We start from the raw sequence: 25,083 nt of genomic DNA on the forward strand, positions 1-25,083 counted from the left end.
TGCTGATGTAGCCTCTGCAGGTGTTCCTGTTGAGAAACCCACAGAAATACTGAAAAGGAAGGAGAAAAGGGAAGAAATATTTGAGGAAGAGGGCAGAGGGGGTCTGGAAAACAAAGGTGGGAGTCTAGAGGATGAGTTGGGCAAAGAGAATTACCCTATTATACACAGCAAACTGGTCGATACTACTGTGGAGGAAGGGGAGAGTGTCAATCTAGTGTCTGTCATAACAAATGTCAGAGAGGTGAATTGGTACTTTGAGGGTAAACTGGTGTCTTCAGGCAACAAATTCAAGTGTTTGCAGGATCAAGATACATACACGCTAGTAATCAGCCAAGTGTGTGGGGACATCCACCAAGGAGAATACACATGTGAGGCACTGAATCAAGGTGGAAAAAGAGCAACAACAGCAAAAGTCACAGTTGTTAAAAGAGGTTGGATGATGGGGATAAAATTCTGCCTTTCTAATACACTGTTGTGCTAATGAAACTGCCCTACTCTGTCTGTCTGAATACAGATACAATACTAATATAATCACAACACTAATCAGAGGGTCCCCTTTCTCTCTGGATTTATGATCTCCTTTTATCACATTGCAGTCTGTTATTCTTGCATCACACAAGCAAGGTCAGGACAAGCTATACTGCAGTCCTGACTGCTTCATCCCATGATGAAGTTCACCTATACTTGCCACTTTTCTCACTTCTGCATCCAGTCTTCAGAGTCATTGCACTGTTTCAGCACAATTTCTTATCCACACCACCATTTCTTGCAGCTCTAAGATAATGTGTATATGTTTATATTGTAATATTACCACATTGCTATTAAACATTAGTTTTCCAGTTTCATCACTGTGTTTTCTGATGTCATTATGCACCATGACGCTGTCTGTCCACAGTTGTTTTTTGCCTTTACAATCACTTAATATGGATTGCAAATAAATAATGTTTTGTTTCAATTAGTCACTTCACTGTTACTTTCTAGAATGCCAGTATGCATGGCTTTGAATTACTCTCTGCTTCTGATTTCAGTTGCACCAATCCTGAGAAGGCGGCTTGAACCTCTGGAGGTGGCCGTAAACCACGTGGCCAAGTTTACCTGTGAGGTAGAGACTGCTCCCAATGTCAGATTCCAGTGGTACAAAGCTGGCCGAGAGATATATGATGGGGACAAATATTCTATTCACACCTCCAACTACCTATCTACACTGGAGATTCCGAGGCCTCAGGTTGTTGACTATGGAGAATATAGCTGCAAAGCTTCCAACCAGCATGGCAGTGTAAGCTCTACAGCCCTTTTAACAGTAACTGGTAAGTACAGAGTCAAAAGCACTTCAAAAAATGTCTTGGTATATTGTAATGCTTTCTGTGGGTTACCTACAAACATTTCTGGTAATGCTATTGTCATTGTTATACATAACGCATACCTAATTTTGATGAGCACAAGCACAGAGAAGGAATAATTTTTGAAAATGCTGCTTCTAGGCATTTTCTGTACCTAGTATGAAAAGTTTCAGGAGGAAATAAAAATGGGAAAAGACAGGGAAGAACTATGTTGTCTATAGAATGGGATTGCTTTGTGAAAACATTCTTGAAGAGAGTTTATTTTACTTCCAGACAACAAGCAAATGTGCAGTTTTAAATCTGATTTATTTGGTGTAGTAATCACTGTGCAATTACCCGACCATCTTACATTTATTCTTCAGTTATACTTGTGCGGCAGGCTGTGTGGCTATGCTTACCTAAACATCTGTGTGCCAGAGGAAACTCTGTGTGATGGGGGAATAGATCATCTCAAGCAAACAAAAGACAGTTCAAAAGTTATTTCATTTTACAAAACTTTTTTTTTGGTCTATTGATAACTATGCAATTATCTTCTTTTTTTCTTCCTTTTTTTTTTTTTTTTTTTGTTTCTTTTAAATATCTTTTGGACCTTTGTGGGTGCATTTTTATTTTTTTCATTCCTATTTTTCATTCTGTGGGAAGAGTCTTTATGTAGTCTTTGCTAAATGCCAGATGCTAGAGACTAAAGAAGGATACTCAAACTGTGCAGCATATGCAAACCTGTCTATCTTAAGGGAATCCTACACAAACATGTCACTCTTGGGAAAGGAAATTCTGTCTTTTGGTTTATTTTCCTTTGGTTTGTACATTGTTCCAGAGTCAACATGCCTTCAAGCTCTAGAGCAATATACAGACTCAAGAAGTACAAAACAAAAAGCCAAAATTCATAATCTTTTAACATCTCTTTTCTCCTTCACTGCTCTGGCCTCTTTTGCTTAAAAGTGTCTGCCCCCTCCTGCTCTCTGTCCTTGGGAAACTTGGAGAAACAGCTTAAGCTCTATTCTCCACCTCCAGATAACAATGAACCCCTTTATTTTGCAGAAGCACTTCCACCAACATTTCTTACCAGACCTGAATCTATCACCACTTTTGTGGGCAAAAGCGCCAAGTTCCTGTGTACTGTTTCGGGCACTCCAGTCATTGACGTCGCCTGGCAGAAAGATGGCACGACCATTTCACCTTCGGACCACTACAAGATCTCCAAAGTGGAAAATAAACATGTGTTAGAAATTTCCCTTCTCACCACCAGTGACAGAGGGGTTTATACTTGCAAAGCTTCCAACAAGTTTGGGGCTGACATTTGCCAGGCTGAAATGGTCATTATAGACAAGCCCCACTTTATTAAAGTTTTGCAGTCAGTGCAGTCAGCAGTCAATAAAAAAATACGTCTTGAATGCCAGGTAGATGAAGACAGGAAAGTTACAGTAGGCTGGACAAAAGATGGAAACAAAATCCCTCCAGGCAAAGATTATAAGATTTACTTTGAAGACAAAATAGCCTCGCTTGAGATTCCTCTGGCTAAACTCAAGGATTCAGGCCATTATGTATGCACTATCTCAAATGAGGCAGGAAGCAGCTCCTCTTCTGCCAGTGTCACAGTCAGAGGTAAGATTGTCCTAGGTACTGTTTACCTTTGCTCTTCTTTGGTTTCTGCTTTTTTCTTTTGCAGGCGAAGTCTTCTCTGGGGTGAAATCACACTGTGAAGTCTTCTGAGATCTTCCATCAGCTCCATTCACCTCTTGCTTTTTACCCAACTGTCTTCCGAAGCACTGTGTATTGCTTCAATATTTCTTCTGTTAGCCACATCCAAGAGTCACTCCTGCATGTAGGGGAGAGATGGTGGGAGAGGGCAAGAGAAACCACAAGAACTGCAGCTCAGCGAATATTATGCTGATCTTTTCTAAAGTCATGTTTTGTTTTTGCACTAGGAACCAATGTCTTAAAACTTTGTATTTCAGACTGCTTTTCTTTCCCTCTCCTTTTTACCCTTTTCCCTTCCCTTCCCTTCCCTTCCCTTCCCTTCCCTTCCCTTCCCTTCCCTTCCCTTCCCTTCCCTTCCCTTCCCTTCCCTTCCCTTCCCTTCCCTTCCCTTCCCTTCCCTTCCCTTCCCTTCCCTTCCCTTCCCTCCTTTTCTTCTGTTTTCTTCCAATTTTTAGAACCACCATCTTTTGTGAAGAAGGTCGATCCGTCTTACTTACTGACCCCAGGTGACTCTGCACGCCTTCAATGCAAAGTCAAAGGGTCACCTGAAATCCAAGTTACTTGGTTCAAGGACAATAAGGAAATCCGTGAAACCAAGACACACAAGATGTCTTTTATCAATTCTGTGGCTGTGTTAGATATTTTGGAGATGAAAGTTGATGACAGTGGAAGCTACTCATGTGAAGCTGTAAATGAGGTTGGAAGTGACAGCTGCACCACAGAAGTAGTTGTCAAAGGTCTGTTCTTCCTGCTACTGCCACTCACACTCTTGAGGAAAAACCTTTTTTTTTTTTTTTTTTTTTTTTTTTCCTGGGCAATTAATTCTTTCTTGCTGCTTTTATAGAGCCTCCATCTTTCATCCGAACACTCGAACCAGCAGAGGTAGTGAAGGGAACAAACACCGTTCTTCAGTGTGAGGTTGCTGGCACTGGACCGTTTGAAATTAGTTGGTACAAAGACAAGAAACAGATTCGCAGTAGTAAAAAATACAGGCTGACCTCTCAGAAAGCTGTTATTTCCCTGGAGGTGTCATCATTTAATAGCGCGGATGTTGGTGAATACGAGTGTGTGGTAGCTAACGAAGTTGGAAAGTGCATTTGCAGTGCAACATACGTCTTGAAAGGTCAGTGGGAGAGAGAACACTCCACTTACTGCAGGGAACCTCTTATTTCTTATAATGTATTTTCTCTGAATTTCTGTGTAGCTAGGGTGGGTGGGGATAGAGGGTATCTTCTTCTCTTAAAAAATTTGTATATATCTTAACTCTTACCTGTCATCAAACCCATGAATTTGAAGAACATTGGGCTTAAAGGACTATTACTCTTATGCTTAAAAGCGTTACTCTTTTAGCTGGATAATGAAGCTCTTCCCTTTTCCTGCTCTTTAGCTGAATTGTGCCATGTACTGTGTACGTTGTCTCATAAAACTATCTTTGAGCATTAGCATGAAAAGGTGTCATAGCAGATGCGTATTTCTTTATGTCTCTTTTCTTTGAACTAGAACCACCATCTTTCATTAAAAAAATCGAAAATGTGACAGCTCTGGCTGGAGACAGTATTACATTACAGGCTGTGGTGAAAGGGTCAGAACCTATTTCTGTGACGTGGATGAAAGGCAAAGACATTATTCAAGATGATAACAAAGTGAGAGTGACATTTGAACATGGGCTAGCAACACTGCAAATTACTGGTGTCCAGCTGAGCTCTGGTGGCAAATACACCTGTGTAGCTGAGAATGATGCAGGAAGTCAGTCCTGCTTTGGTGAACTAGCAGTTAAAGGTCAGTGGAGGAGTGCTGCAACTTCTGCATTGTCTCCCACCTAAGAAGAGCAATTTACTTTTGTTCTTAACACTGATTGTTTAATTCTGTTGTAGAACCTGCCAAAATCATTGAAAAATCCGAAGTGATTCAGGTGACAGCAGGGGATCCAGCCATTTTGGAGTACACTGTCACAGGCACTCCAGAGTTGAAAACCAAATGGTTCAAAGATGGAAAGCCACTACCTGCCAGCAAAAAATACAGGATCAGCTTTAAAAATAACATTGCCCAGCTCAAGTTTTATGCCACTGAAATGCAGGACAGTGGAGAGTACACCTTTGAGATATCCAATGATGTGGGGACCAGCTCTTTTACTACCAGCTTTACTGTGCTAGGTCGGTACTGACCCTTGGCAAAGAGGCCTGTTATTCTGCTCTGAGCCCAGCAAAGCCAGAAGCAGAACTGTATTCTCTTTTGTTCATGTGTTGGCTTATTTTATTTTATTTTTTTCATACCCAACAGATCGCACTCTCCCTCCCTTCTTTACCAAACCACTGAAGAATATTGACAGCATCATTAACACCTCATGCCATCTAGACTGCAAAATTTCTGGCTCTCTTCCAATGACCGTCTCTTGGTTTAAGCAGGACACTGAAATCACTTCAAGTGCCAAGTACACAATATACTTTGCAGAAGGCTCTGCATCTTTGGAAATAAAACACCTAGATGCAAGTGATGCTGGAGTTTACATTTGCAGAGCCACAAACTCTGCTGGTAGCAAGGACAGCAGTAGTACTTTGTTTATAAAAGGTTTGGCAATTTGTTTCAAAATTCTTGTCTTTTTCTTTTTTTTTTTTTTTTTTTTTTTCTTGTGATAATACTTTTCTTCCCCACAGTGCAAGCTGTGTGTCTTATTCTTGGCAATTGTTTCCTTTCAATGCAATCTAGAACCACCCAGCTTCATTGTAGAACCAGAGTCTCAAGATGTGCTGCCAGCATCAACTGTACGTTTCAAGGGCACATTTAAAGGCACAACACCACTGACAGTGAAATGGTTTAAAGATGATACTGAGATGGTGACAGGAGGAGCTTGCTACATTATGACAGAGGCACTAGCAAGTTACTTGGAGCTTTATGCAGTCAAACCAAACGACTCGGGAAAATATATCTGCAAAGTCTCCAATGTAGCTGGTTCAGTAACATGCAGTGCAAACTTGTTTGTAAAAGGTTTGCATTCTTACTCTCTTTTCAACTTTCAGCTACTGGATTGACCCAGTGGCACTTTTTGCTGCCTTGTTGATACTGAAAGCTTTTCTTAAATCCACAGAACCTGCTGCCTTTAAGGAGAAGCTAGAGCCAACTCACCTGGTCAAGAAAGGTGGATATGCTGAGCTGACCTGTAAAGTCACTGGCACTCCTGAGATTAAAATCACGTGGTTCAAGGATGACAGGGAACTGAAGGAGAGTGACAAATACAGGATGTCTTTTACAAAATCTTTGGCAGTACTCCATCTTTCAGAGGTTGAGACTGAAGACAGTGGGGAATATATTTGTGAGGCCAAAAATGATGCTGGGAAAGATACTTGCAGTAGTGTTGTTACAATCAAAGGTGTGTGTGCCATCCAAGCACTCAACCAGTTTTTCTCTTTAAACGCAGTGCAACTTTCCAGGCTTCCAAAGTGTGATTAATAAAAACTACACTCTCTCTTTTGCACTGTAGAGTCACCTTATTTTAGCAAGGAGTTTCAATCCATGGAAGTCTTGAAGGATTCTGACGTGGTTTTGGAGTGTGAGGTGCTTGGCACACCTCCCTTTGAAGTGTTTTGGGTGAAGGATGATAAGCCTGTGCGGAGCAGTAAGAAGCACAGAATAAGCACTGAGAAATCTTTAATTAGCCTCCATGTCTTCAGATTTGATGCTTCTGATGTTGGCGAGTATCAGTGTAGAGTAACAAATGATGTTGGAAGCTGCCTCTGCAGTTCGGAGGTCACACTGAAAGGTTAGTACAAGGTGGAGAATGCCACTAGCATGATCTTATGCTGGTGTGGGTTTCATGCCACATGGTCATGTACCAAACCTGTACTTACTTAGCCACTTTCTTTCTGCTAGAACCCCCACAGTTTTTGAAGAGGATAGAAAACATTAGCTCCCTTCGAGGGGGCACAGTCGTGTTTCAGGCTGCTGTTAAAGGCTCTTTGCCCATCACTGTATCCTGGCTGAAAGACAATGATGAAGTGATTGAAGACAATAATATCAAAATGACCTTTGTGAACAACATTGCCACTCTTCTGGTGAGGTCTATTGAGTTGAAACATGGTGGAAAATATTTCTGTCAAGCTAAAAATGAGGCAGGAATTCAGAGGTGCTCTGCTCTGCTGACTGTCAAAGGTTGGTCTTACACTGAGTGCTGGCAGCGATCTCAGACAGTTCTCTTGTTGTTTTGTTTTGTTTTGTTTGTTTGGTTTGGTTTGGTTTTACAGATGCTCCTAACTCCCTTCTCTATATCTCTGTTTAAAACAGAGCCTGCTACAATCACAGACAAGGCTGTGTCCATAGATGTGACTGAGGGAGACCCAGCAACCTTGCAATGTAAATTTTCAGGAACAAAAGACATTACAGCCAAATGGTTCAAAGATGACAAGGAACTGACTTTAGGCCCAAAATATAAGATCAGTGTTACAGATACCGTCTCAGTCCTAAAGGTGCTCCATGCGGAAAAGAAAGATAGTGGGGAGTACATCTTTGAGGTTCACAATGATGTTGGGAGCAGTAGATGTTCTGCCAGCATCAATGTCCTAGGTGTGTATGAGCTATCTTTTAGTATTTGTTTTTACTTACAAAATCTCTTCTCTTGACTTTGCGTCTACTACAATCATGGTTGAATTTCATATTTTATCTTTTCACTCTGTCTTGGATAGATCTCATTATACCACCTAAATTCACCAAAAAGCTCAAGAAAATGGACAGCATTAAGGGGTCTTTTGTTCACCTGGAATGCATAGTGTCTGGTTCACATCCTATAAGTATCCAGTGGTACAAGGATGGCCAAGAAATAACAGCGAGTGAAAAGCACAAATACTCTTTCCATGATAACACTGCTTTTCTGGAAATCAATAAACTGGAAGGCACAGACAGTGGCTCTTACACCTGTGAAGCAACAAATAAGGCAGGAAGCAACCAATGCAGTGGGTTCTTAACAGTCAAAGGTTTGAAATTCTTCTTCTTCTCTTGTGTTAGGTCACATTCATAATTTGGGAATTCACCTATCCTTGAGTAATCCTCTTTCTTCTTTTTAACATGTTATAGAACCGCCATATTTTGTGGAAAAGCCCCAGTCCCAAGAGGTTGTGCCCCATGCTAGGGTTCAGTTCAAAGCAATGGTGAAAGGCTCTACTCCTCTGCAGATAAAGTGGTTTAAAGACGGCCAAGAGCTCCTTTCTGGTGCCAATCGCTCTGTTTGGAAGGATAACACATCTAGTGTGCTGGAGCTCTTCTCAGCAAGGATGTCTGACTCTGGGAACTACACTTGTCAGATAAGCAATGATGTGGGGACTGCCACTTGCAAAGCAGCTCTGTTTGTAAAAGGTGTGAAGCCCAGTGTTCTTCGCATTGTTGTGTTTCTGATTTTTCTGTGCAATTTGGGGGGAGGAGTTAAGAAATGCTTGTATTTCCACAAACTACCATGCATATTATAAAGCCTCACCTTTTTTGTCTATCTTCTAGAGCCTCCAAGGTTTGTTCAGATGCCAACTCCTATAGTAGCTTTGCGTGAAGGACAGTCCACCACTTTTGAGTGCCAGATAGTAGGCACACCAGAGATCCATGTAACGTGGTACCTTGATGGGAATGAAGTGACTGATGGAGCTAAGTATGGCATCTCTTTCATAGATGGTCTAGCCACTTTGAAAGTCACTCAAGCCAGAGTATCGGATAGTGGGATTTATGTTTGTGAAGCCCACAATGATGCAGGTAGTGAGAGCTGCAGCATCGAGTTGAAAGTAAAAGGTTGGTCTTGAACGTTTGTCACCACCCAGCTATGCCATGAAGCTGGGGTAATGGAATAAAGGAGACCTCTTCTTCCCTAATAACCATCAAGGTTACTATCTACTTTTCCCTTCTTTTTTGTAGAGCCTCCAACATTTGTTCGGGAGTTGAGACCTACGGAGGTAGTAAAGGGATTGGAGGCCACACTCGAGTGTGAGGTGACTGGTACTCCTCCATTTGAGGTGAAGTGGCTGAAGAACAATAAGGAGATGTTCAGCAGCAAGAAATATGCCATCTCCACCAAAGAATCAATATTTACCCTTAATGTGACCAACTGTGATGTCTCAGATGTTGGTGAATATCAGTGCATTATATCAAATGAAGGTGGGAGTTGTTCTTGTAGTACAAGGCTGAGCTTGAAAGGTCAGTCACTAAGAGGTGTATCCCAAACATTGTATCCCCCAGATGAAATGTAGTGACTAGGATGACCTTATATGATCTCTTTTCCTTCTTCCCTTTCCTTCTCTTCTGTGACTTCTAAATAAACAAAACCTCACACCACAGAACCACCATCTTTTGTCAAGAAGCTGGAGAATGTCACTAGCATTTTGAAAGGCACCGCATTATTCCAGTGTGTTGTAGCAGGTGCTCAACCCTTATCTGTGTCATGGATAAAAGATGAGAAAATACTGGAAGATGATGATTACCACCATATTACCTTTGAGAACAATGTGGCTACACTGAAACTTACCAGTGTTGACCTCAGCCACAGAGGGAGATACACCTGCCAGGCAAAGAATGAGTCTGGAGTGGAGAAGTGCTTTGCTTTGCTTTTTGTGCAAGGTGTGTAGAAGTCCCTTCATCCTGGATGAGTGCTTGGGAATACAGTCACCTCTCTGTAGCTAACAATTATTTTTATACACTTTGTACCCCAGAACCAGCACGGATCACAGAAAAGGCTAAATCACTTAAAGTCACTGAAAGAGACCCCGTAACTTTGGAGTGTACTGTGGAGGGGACACCAGAACTCCGAATAAGATGGTACAAAGACGGCAAACAGCTTCTGCCCAGTAGATACTACACAATGAGCTTTGAAAACAATGTGGCCAGTTTCAGGATTGAACCTGTATCAAAGGAGGATAGTGGTACATACAGTTTTAAGGTTGAAAATGACTTTGGAAGTAGCACCTGCGAAGCTGTCCTGACTGTGTTAGGTTTGTATTTGGCAAACTCATGAAGCCAGCAGGGAGGGATTAAAAACAAACTAACAAACAAAACAAAGAAACAACTAAAAATAAAAAGTGTTTCTGGAAGATAAGGTAACCATTATGTTTTTGCCATGTTTTGTGTTGGGCAGATCAATCAATTCCACCCACATTTATCAAAAGGCTAACCAAAAAGGATACTGTTCTGGGATCTTCTATCAGAATGGAGTGCAAAGTCTCTGGATCACTTCCCATTACTGCAAAATGGTTTAAGGATGGAAAGGAGATAACTGACAGTGCCAAATGTAGAAGCCTGTGCCATGAGAACACCATGTCACTTGAGATTGCTAATCTAGAGCTGTCAGACAGTGCAAATTACACATGCAATATCTCTAACATTGCCGGAAATGATTCTTGCAGTGCTGTCCTGACAGTGAAAGGTTTGAAACTCTTTGCTACTTCTTATTGGTGATGAATGCTGGGAGAATATATTATATCTTGTGCTAACATAACCCTCTTATACTTCTTAATACTAATGCTGAAAGTCTGGTCTCCCTTTTCTTACTGTGTATCTTGAACCTCTTACGTATTCATTGCCTCTGCTTGCCTCACTAACTTTCTTCATTCTTAGGCATTCATGATGTAACTGAACATTTCTTTTTCTTAAAAACTGCAGAGCCTCCAAGCTTCTTAGTAAAACCTGAAAGCCAGCAAGCCATCCCAGATTCCACGGTGGAGTTTAAGGCCACACTAAAAGGAACGCTGCCATTTACAGTAAAGTGGTTCAAAGAGGACTTAGAACTTGTATCTGGTCCAACTTGTTTCATTGGGATTGAAGGGTCAACTGTGTTCTTAACCCTCTATTCAGTGGATGCTTCTAGGAGTGGGCACTACACTTGCCATGTTTCAAATGATGTTGGCAGTGACTCTTGCACTACAATGTTGATGGTAACAGGTGTGCACACTTTCTAGATGTTTGGCAGTCTTTTTATCTATTTGTTTTCTTTCCTTTCTAACAAGCCTACCTTAGTGATCTTTGATACCCTGTCAAGTGAATTCCCTGCCCTATATTTGCAACCAACTCTTGCTTGTTTTGCTCTTTTCCCTCCTCTTTCCTTTCTAGTATTAATTCAGACCTTCTGATACCACTTTTCTGGTTTTTTAGAACCACCCAAGTTTGCTAAGAAGCTAGAGACGGCAAGAGTAGTCAAGCAGGGTGATTCAGCCCGACTTGAGTGCAAAGTCAGTGGTTCTCCAGAAATGAAAATAGTGTGGTTCAGAAACGACCATGAAATTATTGCCAGTGAAAAATTCCGGACCTCATTCATCGACTCTGTGGCTGTGCTTGAAATGAATCATCTCAGTACTGATGAGAGTGGTGACTATATCTGTGAAGCTCACAACCCCGCTGGCAAGGCCAGTTGCAGCACCAAAGTCACAGTGAAAGGTCAGCTGTTCTCTTGTTCTCCAGTTACACTTTTTTTTTTTTTCTTTTTGTGTTTTTCTTCCTTGGAAATCCATAGGAACGTGAAATTAATTCCTTATTTCAGGGAATGCCTTTTTCTTCACATTCTGTTTGTTTTTTGATGACCCCTTACCCCCTTTGCTAAGGTCTGAACAAGGCAGTTGTTGTTCTTAATACAAACATGTCCTAGGCTAGGTGTTCCCCAGCTCTATGATTGCAGGGTCCAAGACAGGTAGATCTGATATACCATGAAGCCAAAATATGAAGTAAAATAACAGACCCAAACTGATCAGTGCCAGCTTTACACCCTGCATTTGAGACTACTGACAGCTAAATGGGACCTATATCCTCTCTATCAATCTTCTGTTTACCTTTTATACAGAGGAGCTCAGAGCTCTGAATGTTCACCTGCCTGTTAGATCATTTCATGATGTGTGCAGAAAACAAGGAAAAACATGTCCCATTCAGTTAGTTGTCCCAGCAATCTTGTGGAATAGCTGATATCAGTAAACTGTTGGTCAAATGCCTCAAGACTCCTTTCTAAAAATGCTTCTTTCTTCCCTTGGTAGAACCTCCTGTCTTTAGCAGGAAGCCCTCTCCGGTAGACATGCTCAGAGGAACTGAGGTTAGCCTGGAATGTGAGATTTCAGGAACACCACCATTTGATGTTACCTGGTACAAAGACAGGAGACAAATCCGCAGTAGTAAGAAGTATAAGGTTACAGCCAAAAACTACCATACAAGCATTCACATTCTTAATGTTGAAGCTGCAGATGTTGGTGAATATCAGTGCAAAGCTCAGAATGACGTAGGAAGTGACACTTGTTTTTGCACTGTTAAGCTGAAAGGTAAGGTATTGGCACACATGCCTTCTTTAGTGCTCCCCGTGGCACTGTATTGCTCTTCATTTACGTGGATACCATAAGAATTTACTACAACTGCATGTTTCCTATCCAGAACCACCAAAATTTCTGACAAAAATAAACAGTGTGACTGTTGTGGTTGGCGAACCAGTAGAGTTACAAGCAAGAGTGGAAGGCTCACAGCCAATTTCTGTACAGTGGCTTAAAGACAAGGAGGAAGTTATTAGAGAAAGTGAAAACACAAAGATCACATTTATGGAAAATACTGCAACTTTACAACTTGTACACACAGAAACAAGCAGTGCTGGAAAATACATCTGTCAGATCAGAAATGATGCTGGAAGTCGTGAGTGCATGGCTACCTTAACTATTCTAGGTTGGTAAAAAGCATATATTTCTTTATGTTTCGTTGTTGTTGTTGTGTTTTTTTTTTGTTGTTTTTTTTTGTTTTTTTAAACTTAGGAACTTGTTAATTTAGTATCAGCTGCATGCTTTGCTTATACCCCTAAGTTCAAATAGTCAAAACAGAATCCTTGTGTCTCCTTTAAATCTTGTTTAGTTTCCTTTTTTTCCAATTGTATAGGGATTGTAGTGGAAAAAAAAATACAGGCCTTTACATTATGATGGAATTCAGTTGACTGTATTCACAGTCACATCTTCTGCTTGGAGGAGGACAGATAGGTGTATTTCACTCCTAGTAATTCCAAAATATTTTTACTTTATTTTGGAGAGCATGTGAAATCTCCAGATTAGGGTGGAATAAAAGGTGGAAAAAGCAGAGCTGAAAAAAATCCCAAACCCAATGAACTGAGATATCCTTAGTATCAAATGTATAAACCCCATCTTATAATGCAATAATACTTACAGCTAGTACTAATCAAATCCAGTTTTCACCATCCTTGTTACTTGTCTCTTCTTCCAGAGCCTGCAGTCATTGTAGAGAAGGCAGAACCAATGAGGGTTACTATAGGAGATGCCTGTACTTTGGAATGCAAAGTGTCAGGCACACCAGAGCTTTCCACTGGGTGGTTTAAAGATGGCAAAGAGCTGACCAGCAGCCAAAAATACAGAATTACTTTCCTCAACAAAGTATCTACACTTAAAATTATGGATGCAGAGAAGGAAGATGGTGGATTGTACACTTTTGCAGTGCAGAACGACGTGGGCAAAAGCAGTTGCACAGCATCGGTTGATGTTTTAGGTTGGTTGGGTAGTTTGTCTTCCATCTTTTATCAGAACTTTCTTTTGGCCATGTTCTCTTTCTTTCCTTCCATTCCTTTACTCCTTTTCTCTCTAACAATGGATGTATTATATTTTCTTATGCAGATCGAATCATTCCTCCTTCTTTCACAAGAAAACTAAAGGAAACACCTGGTGTACTGGGTTCCTCAGCACTGCTGGAATGTAAAGTGTTGGGTTCACCTCCTATTTCTATTGCCTGGTTCCAGAATGGACTTAAGTTAGTTAGTGGGGAAAAACATCATATCACCTTTTCGGATAACCTATGTATTTTAGAAGTGAATTCACTGAGCAACTCAGATACTGGAACGTATACCTGCAAAGCTACCAACATAGCTGGTTCAGATGAATGCAGTGCTGTATTGACCGTACAAGGTCAGTATATGATGGTCAGCAACTTCTCTGAGCTTCTCTTTTTCTCTTTCCCTCTTGAAATTCCCTGTGGTCTTTTGTAAGTATACTGAGGAAAATGTACTGACTAGAAAGTAAAGGCTTTGTTCTTTATCTTTGGTAGGTGTGTGGAAATGCCAGAGATATGCTGTATTGGTCTGTTTTATCTCTCCTTTTCTCTTGTGTGTTTAGAACCACCTTCTTTTGAGAGAACACCTGAACCTTTGGATGTTTTGCCAGGCACAAGCATAACTTTTACAGGTGTTATCAGAGGAACCCCTCCTTTTAAGGTGAACTGGTTTAGAGGGGCCAATGAGCTTGTGCCAGGGGACAAATGTAATATCTACTTGGAGGACTCTGTTGTGGAGCTTGAGTTATTTGATGTAACCCCTCTCCAAAGTGGAGAGTACACTTGTCTAGTGACTAATGAAGCTGGCAGAGCAAATTGTACAACACACCTTACAGTAAAAGGTTTGTAAAAATTGCATCCCTATATTTACCCTAAAATGTTGTTGCCTTCCCTCCATTTGTACTGCTGTGCTCAACATTTGTGACTTCTCACCCTTCATTAGAGCCGGCTGTCTTTGTGAAGAAACTGAGTGATCAGTATGTGGAACCTGGCAAGCCCATCATCCTGGAGGGCACTTACTCAGGCAGCTTGCCCATTTCTGTGACATGGAAGAAGAATGGCCACACACTCGCTCAGTCTCAGAAATGTAGCATCACCACCACAGAGAAATCCTGCATCCTGGAGATCCTTGACAGCACCAAGGAGGATGCAGGAGAATACACTTGCCACGTTGAAAATGAGGCAGGAAGAGATGTTTGTGAGGCTGTAGTCTCTACTCTAGGTGTGTGCTCCCTTTGCTTCTTTTTTTTTTCTTGCCTGTTCTTTTGAATGTATGCTTTCCAAGGCCTGGCACTATGATGAGCCTTTCTAATTTCTTCTTTTTTTAGAACCTCCATATTTTGTTACACACTTGGAACCTGTTGAGGTGTCAGTTGGGGATTATACAACACTGCAATGCCACGTTGCTGGAACACCAGAAATTACTGTGTCTTGGTACAAAGGTGATACAAAACTCAGGTCTACTCCTGAGTACAAAGTGTTCTTTAAAGACAACGTTGCTACACTCATTTTCAACAAAGTGGTTAGCAATGACAGCGGCGAGTATATCTGCAAGGCAGAAAACAGTGTAGGAACTGCATCTACAAAGGCTCTCTTAACAGTTCAAGGTGATGATTTATATTGTTGCAAATTCTTCTTTACAGTACTTTTTCTCTTGAAAAAATATATTTAAAAAATTCTTCCTGGTGCATATTTATCCTTTACTTGCTTTCTTCCAGAGCGCAAACGACCACCTTCCTTTGCAAGAAAATTAAGGGACATCGAACACCCTGCTGGCTTACCCCTAAAATTTATGTGTCGACTCAATGGTTCAGAGCCCATTACTGTGACTTGGCATAAAGATGGTGTGCTGCTAAGCGATGACCACAATGTGCACACATCCTTTGTAGATAATGTAGCAGTGCTACAACTGGCACGAACTGAGATGAATCACACTGGACAGTACACCTGCACAGCCACCAATGCTGTGGGCACTGCCACCTCAAGTGCTAAACTCACAGTGGCAGGTGTGTTGGCTTACAGAACTTTTGCCCAGATCATAGGCACCCCCATCCCTTTCTACATGTGCAATGGTATTTGTATGCTGGATTAAATTTTTTATTATTATTATTATTATTTTGAGATACGAGTATTATTTTGTTTTCTTGTGTTTCTAGAACCCAAGCAGGCACCTATCTTTGATGCCAAACCAGAATCTATTGATGTGCCTTTGGGAGAAAGTGCTGACCTTGAATGCCATGTTACTGGAGCCCAGCCAATACACATCACCTGGTCCAAGGATGGTCGGGAGATACGAACTGGAGGAAACTACAATATTACATTTGTAGCTAACACAGCTCACCTTCGAGTGCTCAGAGTGGGTAAAGGAGACTCTGGCCAATATACTTGCCAAGCTAGTAATGAAGCTGGGAAAGACTTTTGCTCAGCCCAACTCAGTGTCAAAGGTATTGAGATTAAGTCACCTTCATTTCTTGTTTTTCTTTCTCTTGGATAAAAAAGGCCTCTTTGTTACTGAGCTTTTTCTTCCACCCATTCCAGCTTGGACATATAGAGAAAGTAGCTTTTCAAAAAGCAGACATACCATGAGGTAACTCTCTGCTTCTATAATACTGAATGACAGTAGAAGCCTTGTGTACCTGCAAACTCTACAGGGGGACAGGTCTTCTTGCTAAGCTGTTTGTTGGTATGGATAAATGCACACAACACTTTCCTGCTTTTACTTTATCATTAGTGCTTAAACTACAATTGCAGGGGTATTGATATGTATCATTACTATATGGAACAAGAGTAATAGGGTAAATACAATCATTTTGCATTTGTAGGCCAGCATTGTTGTCTCTTTCAACTTTTCTGAATGTTTCAGTTAGAGTAATGAAATGCTGATTTAATCTAGGCTCTAAATCATTTAAGTTCTTCAAGTAGAAATACTCATTAAAGATGTGCAAACAAGTGAAACTGTACATACCATGTTTCTGCTGCTCCTGGGGTAAGATCTTGGGGGTGATGGGATTGTCGATGCTTTCATGCTGGCTTGGGGACATTTTTGCCCCCCAAACGAAACCGCAAAAAAAAAGTCTCCTGGGTGGAGCAATCATCCTTCATATGTCTTTTTACAACCCCAGATGCCTCAAGCAGCAGACTCCAGAGTTGATAGGACCTAGTTGTAGTTGTTTTTGCTGTTTTCTCCTTGCATCTTTTCTTGAGAGGAAGCTCTTGGAAATACAGCCAGCTGCTGTAGCAAACTCACCTTGTTGCAGCACAATATTCTTGCGCTCTCTATGACTCTTGCTCAGCACTGTAGATTTCACATGGCAAACATGTGTCGTCACATGCTTATTTGTTCTGCAGAACCTCCTAAGTTCATCAAGAAACCTGAAGCGTTGCGATTCGTGAAGCACGGAGACGCAGTTCAACTTGAATGTAAAATCAGTGGCACGCCAGAGATCAGGACTGTGTGGTACAAGAACGATCAGGCACTCCAAGCAAGCAACAGGCTCCACATGTCTTTTGTAGACTCCATAGCGGTGCTAACTATCTTGGATGCCAGCACTGAGGATGGTGGCGATTACATATGTGAAGCCCAAAATTCTGCCGGCACTGCCAGCTGTAGCACTTCAGTAGCAGTGAAAGGTTAGCAGCACAGCTCTGCACACAACTAGAATCCCTGGCTCCTGGTCCTGGTCCTGCTCTCAGCTGCACAGCCCCCATACCCCTCCCCCCCCCAAAGAGGAAGCTGCTGCTGTGGCAGTCAGTGGCTGCTGGTGCAGTTTCTTTCCAGCTGCTCTCAGATTAATATGCTGATGTGTTGTAGACATCAGAGAGACTAGGCAGGAACTGGCAGTGGGTGTTGAGTGCTGTGCAGCCACTCCCTTGCCTTCCTATTTAAGCCAATTGTAAGCTGAATAAGGCAAGGTTGTTGGGTTACACAGGATGTGTGAACTAGATGAAGCACCAGCTGTGGTGAGAGAGATGGACACACTTTGCAGACATCCCTCTGCCTGTTTTTTTATATACAGTGATTCTGTCAGGAGTGAAATTTAAGAAGCAAGAGAGGGCTGTTGTACTGAGCCTCACTGGTGGTAGCTTTCATGATTGGAAAGAGGTGGGGAAAATTGGAATATGGTCCTGAAGAAAGGGGAGGGTGGCTTTTGGGAGGGGCACTAAGTACTAACTCCAAACAGGTGCAGAAATGTCATATTTTCTGCCCTTGGGAGTGCTTGGGATGGCTTTCTGGAAGGTGCCGGAGGCTCAGCATTTTTTAGAGATGAGACCACATATGATGAGGATGCTAAATATAGGTTTACAAGAAGAAGTGTAGGCCCCCTTCCTGAGTATGTTGTGTCTTGCTACTATCCAGAAACCTACTCAAGGAAGCAGTCTCAAATGTTATGATGTGATTCTTTTTTTTATAGAACCACCTGTTTTTAGCAAGGTGCCGAGTCCTGTGGACACACTTAAAGGCTCGGATATTATTCTCCAGTGTGAGATAGCAGGGACTCCACCCTTTGAGGTGGCTTGGTTCAAGGACCGGAGGCAGGTTCGGAGCAGCAAGAAGTTCAAGGTGACAGCAAAGCACTCCATTGCCAGTCTTCACATCCTCAATCTGGAATCTCAGGATACTGGAGAATATCAGTGCAAAGCAATGAATGAGGTGGGAAGTGACACTTGCACCTGCCCAGTAAAATTCAAAGGTTTGTATGGTAGAAGACCAACAGCATCAGCGCCTTCTTCTCTTGATCTTCTGGCTGTACCTCTTCCAAGCAGGCATGCATCATTAACCTTCCTCTGACACCTTGTTTTTGCCATCAGAGCCCCCACGCTTTGCCAAGAAGCTGAGTGACACTGCAATCTTCGTTGGAGAGCCAACAGCTCTACAGGCAGTGGTGGAAGGATCCCCACCAATTTCTGTTGTCTGGCTGAAGGACAAGGGTGAAATTATTAGGGAGAGTGAAAATGTCCAAATGTGGTTTATGGACAACATTGCAACTCTTGAGATTGCCAGTGCAGAAGGAGCTGATATTGGAAAGTATATCTGCCAGATCAAAAATGATGCTGGCATGCGGGAGTGCTCTGCTTTTCTACAAGTCCTAGGTGGGTATAGCCTGTTCCACAAGTATTTTATCTTGCGGCTCTCACAGTTGTCTCTGCCACCCCTTGTTTGCTGCTTGTATCCTATGCTCACTAGTTTGCAGGTGGATTTCCTGGTGACACACTGTCCCCTCCCTTCCTATTTCAGAACCAGCAGTAATCTTAGAGAAGACTGAGCCGATCACAGTGATGGCTGGAAACCCTTTTACCTTGGAGTGCAAAGTAGGAGGAACACCTGAGCTTATCACCAAGTGGTACAAAGATGGCAGAGAACTAAGGAGTGATCGCAAATACCAAATTACCTTTTTCAACAATATCTCCACTCTGAAAGTCTTTTCTGCAGAGAGGGGAGACAGGGGCTTATATACTTTTGAGGTGCACAATGAGGTGGGGGACAGCAGCTGCACTTCTTCAGTTGATGTTTCAGGTCAGCTCTATATCTTGTCTTTAAAAGCAGTGTTGTTGTTTTTTTTTTTGCTTTGTTTTTGTTTTCCTTTACACTGGAAACAAACAAACAAATCATTTTTCTTATTCTTCTTCTGCCTTGTCTTACTTAGATCGCCTTGTTCCTCCTTCATTCTCAAGAAAATTAAAGGAAACAAATGGGGTGCTGGGATCTTCAGTGCTGCTGGAATGCAAAGTGTCCGGCACATCCCCCATATCAGTGGCCTGGTTTCAGGATGGGAATGAGATTGTTAGTGGGGAAAAATATGAAATTTCATTCTTGGATAACATTTGTGCTTTGAGGCTCAATGCCCTGGATGTCACAGATACCGGGCCATATACATGTGTAGCAGCAAATGTGGCTGGATCTGATGAATGTAGTGCCTTCTTGACTGTACGAGGTCAGTGGAAAGATATTACAGCCCCTTCTACAGAACACTTCTTCCCTCTTTCTTTCTTACCTTTGATTTCCCATGGCTTCTTTTTCATAGTTTCTTTTTCTGTTTTCTGCCTTGTTATTTTTATTTCTAACCTGCTTCAGTTTTCATCCCCAACAGGAACTCTCCTATTAACATCTTTCTCCCTCTTCGCTTCTTCGTGTGACACTTAGAACCACCTTCTTTTGTGAAGACACCTGATCCCCAGGAAGTTTTGCCCGGATCAAGTGTGACATTCACCAGCTACATCAAGGGCAGCACCCCCTTCAAAGTCACCTGGTTCCGAGGCATCAGGGAGCTGGTGCCAGACAGCACCTGCTCCATTTCTCTGGATGATTCTGTGGCACAGCTGCAGCTGCACAACGTGGAGCTGGGCCACAGTGGAGATTATGCTTGCGTGGTCACAAATGATGCTGGCAGCATCTCGTGCACAACTCAACTCTTTGTGAAAGGTGTGTGTGTGTGTATGTGTAGGTATCTCTCTCTTCATGGTCTGCCTGCAGCCCTGCCACATTTGTCCCTCTCAATTTGACCTTTGCCTCCACACAGAGCCTGCAGTCTTCGTGAAGAAATTAAGTGATTTCAGTGTGGAGCAGGGGAAGTCCATTGTTCTGGAAAGCACCTACATGGGCACCCCTCCCATTTCTGTCACCTGGAAAAGAAATGGAATGCCTATTGCTCAGTCTCCACGCTGCAGTGTTACAACTACTGACAGATCTGGCATTCTTGAAATCTTCAACAGCACTAAGAGTGATGAAGGCGAATACACCTGTGAGGTGGCAAATGAGGCGGGTGGGGATGTTTGCCACAGCCTTGTATCCATCTTAGGTATGCATCACCCCTGATCCCCAAGGGGACCCCAGTGATGCTCTGTCTCTGCTCACTATGCTCTTTCCTCCCCTAGAACCACCCTATTTTGTCACGCACCTGGACCGTGTGGAGGTGAAGGTTGGCGAGCCTTTGATTTTAAAATGCCAGATAGGTGGTGCACCAGAAATAAAGGTGTCTTGGTACAAAGAAGACACCAAGCTCAGATCAACACAAGCTTACAAAATGCACTTCAAGAATAATGTGGCAACACTGGCATTCTCTACTGTGGAGGACAGTGACATTGGAGAATATATCTGCAAAGCAGAAAATAGTGTTGGCTTTGCTACCACCACAGCTTTGCTTGTCATTAAAGGTGATGGTCGTGGGGCCACTCTTTCCTGGGGTAGTTTGTAGGCACTCTTTGTTGTCTACAGAAAGGGGTTCTTATTAAGTTCAGTGTCAATTAATTCTAGGTTGACAAGGTAGCTTCCTACTTACGGTGATGATTATTATTATTTTGCAGAACGTCAGCTTCCCCCTACGTTTGCCAGGAAACTGAAAGATATTCAAGAGACAGTTGGTGCTCCAGTGACTTTTGATTGTCGCATAAATGGCTCAGAGCCTATCCAGGTCTCCTGGTATAAGGATGGGGTTCTTTTAAGAGACAGTGATAACGTGCAGACAACCTTCTTAAATAATGTTGCAGCTCTTCAGATCTTGCAAACTAGCATGGCTTACTGTGGCCAATATACTTGCTCAGCGCAAAATGCTCTGGGGACTGCATCTTCCAGTGCCAAGCTTCTCCTCACAGGTTTGTAGCTCACACTTAGAGATATTTTGTACCTATTTGCTGTCTTATTCTTTTACTCTTTCTCCTATTCTACCCATTACATGCTGGTAAGGGAGTGTGGGCATGGCATGGTCAGGTGTGTGTTTAAAGGGAGCTTAGTGGTGAGCTCTGCCGTGCTTTCCTCTTTGCAGAACATCTACAACCTCCTTTCTTTGATGTCAAGCCAGTATCTATTGATGTGGCACTAGGGGAAAGTGCAACCTTTAAGTGCCATGTGACTGGCTCTGTACCTATGAGAATTACATGGACCAGAGACAACAGAGAAATCCGCCCAGGTGGCAACTACAAGATGACACTGGTGGAAAACACAGCCAGCTTGATGGTCCTAAAAGTGGGTAAAGGAGATGCTGGACTCTACACATGTACTGCTAGCAACAGCATTGGAAAGGATGCATGTGCAGCTCAGCTGGCTGTGCAAGGTATTGCTGGAATCTTTACTTCATCAGGCATTTCTTTGCAAGGCAGACACCCACAAAAAGCCCTAAATAGTGCAGACACATGAGACTAACAATCTTTACAGGAGGTCATGTTGAGATCTTTCATTTAATTTAAATGTTATTTTAAAACTTAAATGTTTGTCTATCTTTCTTCTGGTCTGGTATAGTGAGTCTTATCAAGGGAATTCTGTCACTGAAATATTAACTCTGACATAGTACCCCATTGTGCTTTTATTAATAACTGTTGGCCAGCAAAATCTGTTTGCCTTAAACTCTTTCTCTAGTAGTGTCATTTGCTAAATTGTCCTGAAGAGAGAAAGGTAGCTGAAAGAAGCAAGTCCACTTACAAGGCCTAAATGTATTTTTAACAGGTGTGCAGTTCCAGAAAATATTTGAAAACTCCTGTTGTTGAATAGGAAAAATTGAAGGATCTGAGGGCAGACTTGGTGACAAATATCTGCTCTGCCAACACTTCACTTCTCTACATAGTGTGTGGATCTTATGATTTTCAAAGATCTAAATTTATAACTGGATTTAACTGTCCTGGTACAAGTGACACTTGTACCTTACTGTAATTTCCTTAATGTAGGTGGGAACCTTGGATTTATAAATAGCTGTTCCGGATACTTTATTCCTACTGATTTTATTAAAGGACATATGTGAAATACACTACTGAAATGATGCATGAGTTTAAATGTCCTTGTTGTTTCAGGGCATTCTTCTTTTCTCTCTCTCTCTCTGTCTTTTTTTTTTTTTTTTTTTCCCTCTATATAAGTTTGGAGGGGAAATCAAACATGTTACAAGAATATAATTGAATTATAATTGAGTCTTGTGGACTCAATGGCAAATAGGGATGCTGTTATTACGCAGTTTGACTTTAAAAATAAATAAATAAATAAATAAAAAACTGAAATACTGTAAGAAGAAATCTAAGCTCTTTTAAAGATTTCAAGCTTATTTCCACAACAATCATAATTCTGTTTATTATTAATGATAGAAGTACTAATAGGTTAATTTGACTGGAATTACTCTACATAAAATGATCCTAACTGACCTTATTCCTTTTCTTACTCTTCAACTCTTTAGTCTTCAACTCTTTATTCATAAAATTGTAAATTATTCTTTTATTATTTTTTCAAGGATTATTTTTCTTTAATTCTTCAGATTTTGTACAGATTTCCCAACGATGTAAAATTAATTTTGCTCATTGCTTGTCAGCCTATTCCTACAAAACTTGGAAGCGCAAGCTCGTATGTGCATTGATTTGCATGTTTTTAATTTGAGAAGATGCTGTCTTATCTCTATGATATAGTCTTTTGTTTGTAGAATCAAGATCTTATGTCCAATGACTTTCAACACCTCCCTACCCCCACTTTTTTTTTTTTTTTTTTTTAATCTAGTGTTTCCAATCTGTCGTTTTAACACCTGCCTTAGGTTCTAGAAACTATCTAACATTCTAAGTACTTTACTAACATATAACACTTTACTAACATTTTTGGAAAGGAATGGAATTAGTGTGTGACTAGTCAGCAACTGTTAGTATGCAGATAGGAAATCAACTGTTTATCAAAATGAAATCTGATAACAAAGTAATGAGATTCCAAGAGTTTTTGTGTTAACAAGATGTAACTTTTATTTTTAGAAACTCTAAGGAAGTTCTGTTACTAACAACATAGGATGTTCTGCAAATGTCCCACAGATTGAAGTGACCCACAGTAAAATAGATATTCTTCCTACATGTTACAGATACACAAAAAGGCAATTCATCCTGTTCTGTAGAGAGATTTGTTAGTTGTTCCCACATTACCACCGCTTGGTTTTACTGCTTTTATCTTTGATCCATGAGCATTCAGTCTTGTGAATCTGAATTGTCTGCATGGTACTTGTGATGTAAAGTGTCAAACCTCCCTTTCTTTCTCTCCTTACAGAGTAAAATGTAACCATTTGGTTTACTTTCCAGTCATATGACCTTTAAACCCAATTTCACTAATACCAACCATCTCGTAATTCTTCCCAGCATGACTGTTTTGAACTTCTCTTATTTGCTACCTGTGACCCTTGACTTTTAGTCCTTATATGCACCTTTATGTTTGGCTTTGCAATAAACGTGCAGAGGATTATAACTCAAATACACTTATCAACTGTATCAATTCTTAATGACATGTTAAGTTATAAAGCAGTTGCTATAATGCTCAGCCTAAATTATCTAAACAATAGCTCTTAGATGAACAGTTTGGATTCTTGAATTTCCATCAGGCATTTTTATTACCCATGTACAGCAAGAGGATATTACTTAAAGAAAACCACATGTGTCAGCTGAATATAGAGAAGTAGAATGAGAAAACAAAATAAGGAGAAACTATCTAAAATGCAAATAGTCCTAATCTACATTTTGGACAAACTTCAAATCTTAAAAAAAAAAAAAAAAAAAAAAAAAAGCAACAACAAAAAAACCAGCAATTACAAAATTAGAATGTTTGCATAAGTCCTCAAAGTTTATATTTTCTGTTAGATATTTGCCTGTTTATTCAAAGAATCTGTGCAGTTAAAAACATCATTTTCCATTTTTGGCTTTCCAGAACCGCCAAGGTTTATTAAGAAACTAGACTCCTCAAGACTTGTGAAAGAGCATGAGTCCACTAGATACGAATGCAAAGTAGGGGGATCTCCAGAAATCAAAGTCATGTGGTACAAAGGTGAAACTGAGATCCACCCCAGTGAAAAATACCGAATGTCATTTGTGGATTCAGTGGCAATCATTGAAATGCACAACCTCAGAGTTGAAGACAGCGGTGACTACAGTTGTGAAGCTCAGAATCCAGCTGGTAGTGCTAGTACCAGTACCTCACTGAAAGTAAAAGGTCAGAATCCCAGCTCTTCCCTTGCCTTTCTATCTGTATGAGTACTTTTGTGTGGAAAAGCTGTTAAATCCCACTTTCTTTAATCAGACAGACCAAAGCTTGTCTGAAAAGATGGCAAGCCTGCTTGTTATATTGTGGGAGATCTCTCACTTACAGTGTTCCTTTGCTGCTCACTATCAGTTTGGCTACTTGAATACTCTCCTCTTTAATATCATCAGCTCAAATAACACAAACTTTAACTCCTTTGTTTCAGCACCCCCTATTTTTATCAAGAGGCCCCATCCAGTCCAGACCTTGAAAGGGTCTGATATTCGTCTGGAATGTGAGCTTCAGGGCACTCCTCCGTTCCAGATTTCATGGTATAAAGACAAACGAGAAATTCGGAGCAGCAAGAAGTACAAGGTCATGTCTGAGAACTACCTTGCTAGCATTCACATTCTCAGTGTGGATACTGCAGATGTTGGTGAATATCACTGTAAAGCTGTAAACGATGTGGGAAGTGACTCCTGTATTGGCTCTGTAACACTGAGAGGTTTGTATAAGGACTGTCACCTTCTTGGAATTTCATTTTTCCAGTTAATA

At 41.3% G+C, this 25,083-nt stretch overlaps 1 protein-coding gene across 1 annotated transcript in view; it reads left to right on the plus strand.

Moving 5' to 3' along the window:
- The window catches only part of LOC116490632 (titin-like), a 244,166-nt gene that overhangs the window by 51,265 nt on the left and 167,818 nt on the right, over positions 1–25,083 (plus strand). The window contains 42 exon segments of the mRNA XM_032190013.1: positions 1,029–1,307; positions 2,382–2,945; positions 3,497–3,778; positions 3,886–4,164; positions 4,542–4,820; positions 4,916–5,194; positions 5,322–5,609; positions 5,748–6,026; positions 6,127–6,408; positions 6,520–6,798; positions 6,909–7,187; positions 7,320–7,598; positions 7,718–8,005; positions 8,106–8,384; positions 8,523–8,804; positions 8,928–9,206; positions 9,348–9,626; positions 9,719–9,997; positions 10,141–10,428; positions 10,665–10,943; positions 11,154–11,435; positions 12,023–12,301; positions 12,411–12,692; positions 13,239–13,517; positions 13,643–13,930; positions 14,138–14,416; positions 14,518–14,796; positions 14,903–15,181; positions 15,293–15,580; positions 15,731–16,018; positions 16,923–17,204; positions 17,987–18,265; positions 18,384–18,665; positions 18,811–19,089; positions 19,220–19,507; positions 19,717–19,995; positions 20,093–20,371; positions 20,448–20,726; positions 20,877–21,164; positions 21,335–21,622; positions 24,220–24,501; positions 24,755–25,033. Of these exon segments, the coding sequence (XP_032045904.1) occupies positions 1,029–1,307; positions 2,382–2,945; positions 3,497–3,778; positions 3,886–4,164; positions 4,542–4,820; positions 4,916–5,194; positions 5,322–5,609; positions 5,748–6,026; positions 6,127–6,408; positions 6,520–6,798; positions 6,909–7,187; positions 7,320–7,598; positions 7,718–8,005; positions 8,106–8,384; positions 8,523–8,804; positions 8,928–9,206; positions 9,348–9,626; positions 9,719–9,997; positions 10,141–10,428; positions 10,665–10,943; positions 11,154–11,435; positions 12,023–12,301; positions 12,411–12,692; positions 13,239–13,517; positions 13,643–13,930; positions 14,138–14,416; positions 14,518–14,796; positions 14,903–15,181; positions 15,293–15,580; positions 15,731–16,018; positions 16,923–17,204; positions 17,987–18,265; positions 18,384–18,665; positions 18,811–19,089; positions 19,220–19,507; positions 19,717–19,995; positions 20,093–20,371; positions 20,448–20,726; positions 20,877–21,164; positions 21,335–21,622; positions 24,220–24,501; positions 24,755–25,033 (12,108 nt within the window).

Source organism: Aythya fuligula, chromosome 6, assembly GCF_009819795.1.
Source record: "Aythya fuligula isolate bAytFul2 chromosome 6, bAytFul2.pri, whole genome shotgun sequence".
In the NCBI taxonomy this organism is placed as follows: Eukaryota; Metazoa; Chordata; class Aves; order Anseriformes; family Anatidae; genus Aythya; species Aythya fuligula.